Here is a 10,375-nt window from a genome sequence, read left to right as displayed (position 1 = left end):
ATTTACCGGGGAACTTTATGTAAATTATGAAGTTCGTCGCATCCCCGAAGAACTTCACGCTGAACTCGTCAAATAAAAGGATGGTTGGTTGAGAATCGAACTCAGTAGTTCATTCTTGTCTTTCCTTCTCATCTTTTAATTTTCTCTCAACAATGTCTATAAATCCATTGTTATCCATTCATTATAATGGTGAAATAGTGTATGATGAAAAAGGTTCTATAATTTTTAGGTTTGGGCAACCAGCAATTATATACATGGCACGGAAATCAACAGTTTAACAGCGTTAAAGAATTTGATATTGCATTTTGTTGGACAGCAACACATGAAAAGAGCGAAAAAATTTTACTACAGATATCCGACCGAAATATATGACAATTTGTTTTATAAAAAGTATGTTACAATTGTCTTTGTTATTTTGGTTATTAATTTTATTAGACCATGATTTTGAGAAATTTTTCTATTGTTTTAAATTAGGTATCGGTTACGTGACAACAAGGACGTACGTCTTATAAGGTCGTGGCACAACCGATTGACAAATGTTCATCTGTTAGAATTATTCGTGTTTCTAGTTGAGTTGGGTGGGCGAAGATCATCTGCAGATACTGTTGATGGTAGTCCGTTAAGTGGAGCAGTTAAAAGAAATATTAGAAGGGCGATGGTTGATCTAAATATGCCACCTGAAGGTAGTCAAGAGGGGTCAAACGTTGAACTTTCTAATGCTACCATGATGCAAGATGATTTTGAAAGTCATGAGGATTTTGCTATCAGGGATCCGATGATGGATCCCTATGAAGTTAACCCTGATGACGGAGAAGTGTTGACGATGAACCAACGAAAATTCCTGATGAAGGTGAGGATGAATAAGAGATGAACTACTATGGTGACACACAAATTGCTCTGACACATCTTGCCATTTCTTGACTATATGACCGGCTAGATCACTTCTCCATCTTGAATCTCGATGCAATGGCTTTGAATTGGTCATTTACCCATGATGGCCCCGAAGAGGATCCAACCAATGAGTTTGAGATTGGACAACAATTTGAAAGCAAGGAGGAAGTTATCTTGGCAGTTAAGACATACAGCATCAGGAGGGCTGTGGAGTATAAAATACTAGAGAGTGTCCAGTTGAAGTATGATGTGTAATGTATACGGTTCGGGTCCGGTTGTATATGGAACATAGACATAGCATATTGCTGAAAGCAAGAAAAATGGGAGGTTAGGAGATACAATGGTCCTCATACTTGCATGCAAATATCAATCGGCTAAGACCATTGTAGGTTGGATTCGAAGGTGATTGCTTAACACATATTCACAATGGTCAAAGTAGATCCAACAATCAGTATAAGGGTTCTGCAAGGAGGTGTGGAAAATCACTTCGGTTACAAGGTGTCGTACAGAAAGGTTTAGCTTACAAAGCAGAAAATCATTCCTAGGATATATGGCGATTGCGCTGGTTATTCGCTATGCAGATGTACTTACTTGGTAAGATTTATTATACTATTCTTAGTTATGTATAAAGTCACCATTTATATGTGCTAACTTTTGTGGGTATTTAGGTACTTAGGTGCAACTTGTGACACAACATTGGCCTAGTTCGATCGACACTGTCATGTTTCATCGGGTATTTTGGATGTTTTCACCGTGTGTTGAGACCTTCAAGCATTGAAAATCACTTATTTCTATCGATGGCACTCACTTGTATGGTAAATACGAAGGCATGTTGCTAATTGCTCTTGCTTAAGATGGCAATGCAAACATATTGCGTATTGTATTTGCCATTGTTGAAGGTGAGACGAAGGAGGTTTGGTCATTTTTTCTTTCGTATTTGCTGCAGCATGTCACACCACAACACGACGTCTTAGTGATTTCAGACAGGCACAAATCAATTGATGCTGTGTTGAACGCCAATGGAAGTTTATGGAAATCACCGCACGCCTTCCAAGCATTTTGTACAAGGCATATTGTTGCCAACTTCATAACTCACTTAAAAACAAGGACTTAAAGAAGGTTCTTGTTAACGCAGCATATTCAAAGGGGCCTTACTAGTGTGTAGAAAGAAAAATCCTTCTATATGTATAAAAGACAAGTGTTGTCTTCACAGCCACAAATTTTACCAAAGACAAGTACAATAATGATGCAGCAGCCACCTTTAATGTTCAATCTATAGCAGTTCAGTTGTACAGATATTGACATAAAATAATAAAGAGAAAATACCACTCTCCTCCCCTACGAGATGCTAAAATGACACTCCCCTCACCTCTATCTACAAAATGTATATTCTCCTCCCTTATAACTTTTAAAAAACCTCATCTTTAATCTATTTTAAATTTTTTTTATGTTAACTAATGTTAACTTTATTTATTTTCAAGAAAAAATAAATTATTTTTTACAAAAATACCCTTTAACAAAAATTTTATGTTTTTGTCATTAAATTTTGCTTAGCAAAATACTCTTTAATAAATTATTTTTTTATTAATTAAATTATATTTTTACCAAAATATTTTTTCAAAAATTAATAATTAAATTATTTTTTTCTAAGATATCCTTCAATATTTTTTTAATTATTAAATTATAATTTTTTACTAAGACAAAAAAGACCTTCAGAGTCACATGTGAAAAATGTCGAGAGCCTGGTCACAATGCTAAGACCTGCAAGGGAGCTCCTAAGGCTGGGATTAATCCTAAAAAACAGTTAAGGAAAAATCCAAGAAAAATTCATCTGCAACACAAGAAAAGGTTCAGGTTTCTCAATCAGCACCCATAACTCAGGTATTCATGATTAATACTTACCTTGTTATACTAAATGTTCTATATTGTGCAGCTTGGGATCTATGATAACTTGTTTAAGACTCAGATTTTTTACAGCCATTAGTTGCTCTGTTATAGAAACCACCTTGACATATAATATTGTTGATCAGGGACCTGTTTGACTTATAGTATAAATGCTAAAGGACATATTGACTTATAACATACATCATAAAGGATTTAATTGTCCTAACAAATTCGCTCATGTACGAGGTTACTCAGCCTGAGGCACCAACAAATGCTGCTACTATACCAGATGTTGGAATGAATGTAAATGCTGGAACTGTAAGTATGCTTGATAATGTGTTTCACTATTAGTTCCTAAACACTAGATACTAATATCTTATGTTAGAATACTCATAATTGTTTAAAATTCTATCAGGGAAGACAGACTCAGCCTCAATCTCCACCTCGACAGCCTTTCAGACATCCAAAGCAGATAATAATTAGGCCCAAGAATCAGGAGAGTGTGAGTGCTGAGACAATGGCAGCTGCAAATAGTGGCACAACTTTCTGAATGTTCAAATTCATTCTAACTCCCGGACTGAATCTCTCTAAAAAGAAATGATGCTTTCTTGAAATTTATTGTGGAAGAGACAAGACCTTGTTTGTTATTGTGAAGAAAATAGACCTTCACTTTTAAGTCTTTTTGTGTTACCACTTTAATGAGTGTGTGTAGAAGGAAATAGACCTTCTTTGGTTCGTTAATATTTTGATACTACTTATGTGCATACTTATGTTTATGCTACTTTATGTTAATATTTTGATACATGACATTTGAATATTCTGGTTTGGATTATATACTATATTTTGTAATATCTACTTGGCCAACTTACTTACATGCTACTCCGATTTGGATATGACTAACTTTTGTTCAGTATCATTGTCAACCTCTAATGTCCATTTAACTAAAATGATTCATTCAAATACAATATTTTTTCAACAAACATACAATGCTAATTTCTTATATAACCACCACATAGATACAAAACAAAATCACAACTACAAGTGCACCCATTATTACACTACTAAACAACCTGAAAACACTATCTTTCTTGAGTTTTGAACTATCTTCATTCCTCTTTATTAACATCTCCTCCAAGGTATAATTCAAACATGCACCAAATTCTTCACCCATGCATGTCTCCATAGAGGCCGATCTACTACTTTCAACTACATCATCCACCAAACACCAAAAAATCTCATCAAACCATACAAAAAAAATTACAATAACCTTGCTTCTCCTGCCATCAGAATAACAAAACAAAAATCATAACATTAGTCTTAGTTCCCAATTTTCAAAATTATAGCACCACAAAAATCAATCACACTGAAGTACCTTGAAGTAAGGACAGTCAAAAAACAGCCTATTTGGGTTCTCTGTTGTGCGAGACCTAGATATTTTGGCATATGTATTGCACTTGCACTTAGGATGTTCTCCTCTTCTAAGTCGCCCCCTTGGAAAGCCAGTTGAACTGCTGTCAACACGAAAGACATCGTCAATAGTTCTCCAACCACGTCTCCGACTTGCAACTGATGTGCTTTTTCCACTCGCCATCACCTTCTTCGAATCCAGAAACTCTCTCTCACATACTAAGATACATGGGTTGGAGACAAAGAGACTGGGATTAAAGATGAAAACCTAATTCATGTTGATCCCCCTTTTGAAACGACAACGTCTTGCGCCTCTCACACGCTGACGTTTTATAACACTGGCATGAGAAAGTTTGGAGACTAATCTGTCCCATTCAAAATGACGTTGTTTGAAGAAGCCCTTAAACAACGTCGTTTTGGACACGTGTACACGGACCAATGTGTCCTGATAGCCTTTAACTTGACACGTCATACTGATCACCTCCACATAGGAGAGAGATTGTTCGATTAACCAGTTAAACCTGAATCAGGGACGTATATAACATACATCTAACAATTTTGGAGACCAAGGACTTAGTTAATTTTTCTGGAGAACAAATCCGTTGGACAACCAAATCCTTGGAGACCTATTTGAGATATTACTCAATATTTTATAAAAGGAGCAACCTCACAGACATACCAAATTTTATGAAGTCATTTCAATTAATCGTGCAAACCTACTTTGTTTTATCTCATTATTTTAACGATACTACGATTATTTAAACCCACTTGGACACTCTCCTGTCTCCTCAGACATAAAAAAAGCTATCAATCGGAGCAAACATTAATCACAAGTACAACTCATTCTCACAACCTCGACTAATAAAAATATATGAAGCCATGAATCTACAAATGAACTACATCCGTATAAGTATACAAAAGAATGGGACATTCATTACAGGATTATACAAAATTGTTTTCATCAGTAAGTGTAAGCAAAACCATTCAGACTCTTCAAATAAAAATAAAAATAAAATTGAGACTCGATTAGCCAAAATGATGAAGAAAAACTACACAAAAAAGATTTACTTCTTTTCTTTGTTCCTATACTTTCGTGTCTACTTTTTACCCCATGAATGAACAAAAGAAAGAGGGGAGTGGCGTGCCCTTTATGTTTGGTATTTCAATTTCCAATCGCATTCATCCGCAAGCAGCAACCACTACAACCCAATCGAAATTTAGGGTTAATAACTATCTGCAACAACAATGGATTGAGTTTATACCGACATCGAGCTCCCTCTGCAACTATTTTTATACATGTACATGGTTGCAAAACAGAAATTCCCAATCCAAAGCTGCAAAATATTTTTCTATATAGCCCTCAAAATGCAAATTGTGCCAGGATGGATTTCAAACAATGCTGGTGTTCGAACGAGCTACCCTTTGAGATTCTTCCAGGTCCCTAATAAACCTGCAAATTCAAATAAAACACACGACTATAGCTGAGAAATCCAGAACACTAACAAGTTTTGTAGTCAATCAATACAAGAACAAAACTGGAACAATCAACTCAAAATTATTGGCATTGGACATCAAATTGAAAGCCCACTTGGAATACACTAAACATGAAATGACCACTAGTTGAATCAAAACTATTTTATTCACTTCATTATACCTCTTAGAATTGAGAACAGAAGAGCCACCAAGTATAAACCGAATTCCAGGATTGCTGGCATTTTGTAGAGCAACACATCTTGACTCCTCATAAGTTGTTCCACCAACAATGAAGATGATTACTTCCTGTGGCCTGCATGTCAATTCATGTAATCATTAAATATAAAAACTCATACTATTCCACAATTCTATTGTGTGTGTGACTTCTAGAAATTCACAAAGAAAATACAACTGCTAGATTAGCAACAAACCTTCCTTGTTGAAAGTGATTTCCAACAAATGGGTAGTCCACATCTCTCAGCCGTCCTTTGACGATGCTTTCCATGGTTTGGAAAAGAAGGGGTTGGTGCTGGGTATACACATTCTCAACACCCTGCAGCAAATCTCAAAACAGAAGTTGTTTAGAGTTGAACTTAATCTATCAAAGATAGGGCATGGTAATCATAATACTTCTGTGCATACCTTCAACCCACGGGCCATATTACGGGCAATATTCATTAGATCTCGATTTCCAAAAAGATCACCAGTTCTCTTGTCAACACCTGCTTGCTTTAAAAGAAACTGGACGAGCTGTTGTGTCAAAAACAAAATATCGATATCAGCAACTATCGCAGGCATGCATAGCCACATTATTTATTTGTAAAGAGGTACTTTCCATCTATTTGCAGTTCTTCGCAATTTAATCTAGTTAACATATATTTCTATTCTCTGGAATCCAAAACCAAGGATATAAAATGACAATATGACCCAAAATTGACTTTACCAAACACACTATTTCTCCAAGGTTTAAAACATGGACAACATCCACTAAAAGATTAAGGACAGGGAATCATGCCTGAGGATAAAAGGATTCAGAAGAAAGCAACATCATAGATTAATTTACCCCAGATTTATACTTGGCAGATCGGGAAGCCAGTTTGTTGAAAAGCTGCATTAACTGAACAGGGCTATCCTTCTCATATCGCAAAGCATATAGCATGACTAAACGCAGCCGGTCCACATCTGATATGCTATCATCATTTAGTAGATTTGTCACTGCCTGAAGATAGTACATTGAGACAGAAATTGTCACTTTTGTTAGTCTAAACTCCAAAGCCATTGCCAGTACATATGATAACAATTAGAAACATCGAGAAAAAATATTGGGGGAAGATAATAAGACACTAAAAATATTGCTTTATGTATCTTGTAATCTGCTAGTGTAGGCATGGGTTGTTGGCCAAGGGAAAGGATTTTACACCTATACTTCACCATGTATCCTTGTCCATACTTCACATCATTGATGGAAATTCAAATATATGTCAAGAAGCCCCCAATTGCAGAACGATGTACCGAGAACAGAATAAATTTTTACCCCATTAACAAATCAACTCTCCATGGAAACAATATGAAGCTTATTAAGGCAATGAACAGAATAATTACAAGATAAAATATCCTTTGAGATGAATGGTAGCACTGAAATGAGCAAACTACTATAGTTGAGTTTTCTAATTTATCATAACCATACAAAGAAACATGCATAAATATTCAGAGGTTAAAATAAATTAAAAAACATTGCACCGCCAGCACCGCTCAAAAAGAATATCCCCCTTTTTTCATCTCCAAAGAGCCTTTTCTTTGAGTGAGAGAGAATACATTAGACCAAATAACGCTTGAAGTTTGAGCAAAAGCAAAGGAAATTTTGCTAATCATTAATACATACCTCAAACGCAGCCCCTTGTCCTCCATTGCAAGCCAGTTCCTGTTCTGTTTGTGAAACTGTCATAAGTTTTCGCTGTTGTACTATCTTGCTCATTTCTGTTACCAAAGTCACATGCTTTGACACATTCCCATGCATTTTTCTGTACTCAGGATAATTGTCAACAAATTTGGCCATGTCCTCTGACAAGAGTCAAACCATAAATCAATTAATTACATACTATGCTGCCATGTATAAAAATAGGTGTAATAGCAGAAGGAACTTTATTATTCTAAAATGTGAGACAATTATAAGTACAAACCTATCGTTTGGATGTTCTGGTTGCTCTTTGACACTTGCTGAAATTCATCAACCAGCCGCTTGATATTCATACCTATATCTCCGAAATTCTCATACATGTTGGCTTTGAAAAACGAATCTTGTTCCGACGACAACACAACCTCCTGCAACAGCAAATAGCACAATATTTCTTTCAATTTGTATAAAATCTAAACTCGAAGATATTGCTAACGTGATTAAACAGCATAAAAGTCTCTCTAACCTCTTGATCCTTTGAAAATTTATCAATGGATTTCAAGTCCACCTTGTTGTCTTGGATTCCTATCAATTCATGAACCATAGCCTGGAAAGTATAAGGCCACAAACAAGAATTACTTTATGAATAAACAAACTATCAGATAGCTAAGCTGTAAGATTGTCAGTAAGCACTGACTATAGCATTAATCCCATAGATACCTGATAGGTCCATTGATTGAGCAATGGGGTTACAGGATCATCTCTCCTATCAAGCACCAACAACAGTGGTGAAACTTCTGTTCGCCTAAAATCAAAAAGACCACTTTCTTCTTGGTACATCAGTTTCTGTTTGAAGCCCATTAATGTAAATTAGTTTTCACTACATATGCATGATAAATTATAACACATAGGGATACACATATTGCCAGATAAAACAACAATAAAATGGCTACATCTGTGGCAAAAGTATGCCTAGAGATATGCATGGTGAGTTCAGAAAAATGAAAATTATAAAGATTTAAAAGATAAAAGTTAACAATTAAAAAAGAAAAAATAATAAAAACACATGCAAACGCACCTTAAAAACATGCAAAAGTTAAAATGCATAAGATTGTCTAACATAAACAGGAAAATAACAAATAATATATATTATCTACTGAGAAAAAGTGACTACATAATTATGCAAAAATTCTACTCACATTTGTTTCGTGTGCTATTCTTTTGGCAATGTCAGACGTCCTTTGATATCTAATAACTGGTCTCCGTTTTAATGCCAAAAAGACAGCTGCTACACCATCAACAACCCGATCACAGAAGCGTTGCAGTGTTGAAGGATCCACCACAGCTGGGAGCATATAAATATAACTTGAAGGGATGTGCAAAGTGAAATGATAAGGATCAACTGCAACAAAGTCTGCGTAGAACTCCTGAATGATCGTAACAAAAACTACATCAGAATTAAACTTCGCAATACAAATCCCAGCATTTGATATCACATATTTACTACAAAAAGAGATGGGGGTTCAAGGGTTCCAGCACAAGAACGTGTGCAGTCATCTATCATCATAAAACGGATAGATAGAAAAGTTCCCATGTTTACAGCGCAAGCAAAAGCAGTTACCTGAACTTGCTGGACAGCTTCATGTTCATCTGAATCAGCAAGTATGTGAATCTGAGTGTCCTTCAATATGTTGGAGAAAACTGTAAATTTCAGAATGCATTCACAAAGTATCTTCGAATCAATGCGAGAAAAAAAAATTATCACTTCAACTAGGGAAAATATACAAAACGGAATTCCTAAATAGGGATTGCTTTATATATACTACAGCATCTGTAAAGATTTAAAAGACCTACATAGGTGATACTCCCCAAATCTAGGAGCGGCGAGCTGGCGGCGCAAATGCTGGATGTTCTCCGTCGTAGGGCGAAGGAAGTAAACGGCCTTGAGATGCGACATAAGCTCCTTCGACTTGGTTATGGAATCCACCAACTCCACCAAGAACACTTCCTTCTGAAGAAGCTCTGACTGTGAATACACAACGCTCACAATACTCACCTACACCATCAATTTCACATTTCACATCCATGTTGTAGCTCAACACCATAACCAGCAACACATATTTACGAGTTTACAATCATATGGAAAAATGAACGCCAATATCATAATTGAAACAATGAATGAAGAATTATATCAGAGAAAATGAATTGATTCGTTGAGATCGTGGTGCGTACCGTTTGGCAATCGAGGATTAGGACCTTCATGCCGGAGATGTCCTGCAGCATGCGGTTGACGTAGTCACGTGCAGAGGACGTGAGCACCATTTTTTTTGTAGTGGCGACTCGAATAATATGGATCGATCTAAGTCTCAGTGGAGAGATTGTAATCGAAGATGATTAACACTGTTGAATTCGCCAAAGGGTTGCGAATCTGGTACAGGGGTTGCAGAATTTAAAATAAAAAATAATAATTAAAAAATTAATATAAATAAAAAATAGTCAAATTATAATATAATATTTTATTTTTTTAATTTTTAATTTCAATAAAATTGTTTAAAATAATATTTATCAATAGAATCATCTTTATTTTAAAAAATAAATCGCATAATTTAAGTATATATACGAAATTGTAAAATAAAATAAATAAAATTAATAACTAAAAAAAATAAAAACAAAAAATGAATAAAAAATATTTAAAGGAGAAAGAATCGATACCATTAGGTGCATCAGTTGGCAACGCTGGAATCTTGGATGCTTCTTCGTCATGCTGATTGGTTTCAGAATAACCCATGTTGGTTGAGTATGGTTTCGAAAATACGGAAGGAGCAT

At 35.4% G+C, this 10,375-nt stretch overlaps 1 protein-coding gene across 1 annotated transcript; it reads right to left on the bottom strand.

Moving 5' to 3' along the window:
• Positions 1 to 5,093: 5,093 nt before the first annotated feature.
• Positions 5,094 to 9,981, bottom strand: LOC107461215 (vacuolar protein sorting-associated protein 45 homolog). Its single transcript, XM_016079692.3, has 13 exons — positions 9,782 to 9,981; positions 9,404 to 9,605; positions 9,171 to 9,250; positions 8,749 to 8,976; positions 8,270 to 8,395; positions 8,076 to 8,156; positions 7,836 to 7,977; positions 7,538 to 7,716; positions 6,719 to 6,874; positions 6,298 to 6,405; positions 6,087 to 6,208; positions 5,837 to 5,968; positions 5,094 to 5,632 (listed from the first exon to the last, which is right to left on the bottom strand). The coding sequence occupies exons 1-13, from the start codon at positions 9,869 to 9,871 to the stop codon at positions 5,572 to 5,574; spliced, it is 1,707 nt and encodes a 568-aa protein (XP_015935178.1). The 5' UTR covers positions 9,872 to 9,981; the 3' UTR covers positions 5,094 to 5,571.
• Positions 9,982 to 10,375: the final 394 nt, after the last annotated feature.

This window comes from Arachis duranensis, chromosome 8, assembly GCF_000817695.3.
Source record: "Arachis duranensis cultivar V14167 chromosome 8, aradu.V14167.gnm2.J7QH, whole genome shotgun sequence".
NCBI lineage: Eukaryota > Viridiplantae > Streptophyta > Magnoliopsida > Fabales > Fabaceae > Arachis > Arachis duranensis.
The sequence above is the reverse complement of the archived record's forward strand: the minus strand, read 5'-3'. Positions and strand labels throughout refer to the sequence as shown.

Bases quoted from the DNA above. Each gene is read 5' to 3' on its own strand.
- LOC107461215 (XM_016079692.3), bottom strand. From the start codon at position 9,871: ATGGTGCTCACGTCCTCTGCACGTGACTACGTCAACCGCATGCTGCAG. The intron at 7,717-7,835 runs GTTTGTACTTAT...GACTCTTGTCAG, and splicing joins CCAGAACATCCAAACGATAG to AGGACATGGCCAAATTTGTT. The intron at 5,969-6,086 runs GTTTGTTGCTAA...ATTGACATGCAG, and splicing joins AATCACTTTCAACAAGGAAG to GCCACAGGAAGTAATCATCT.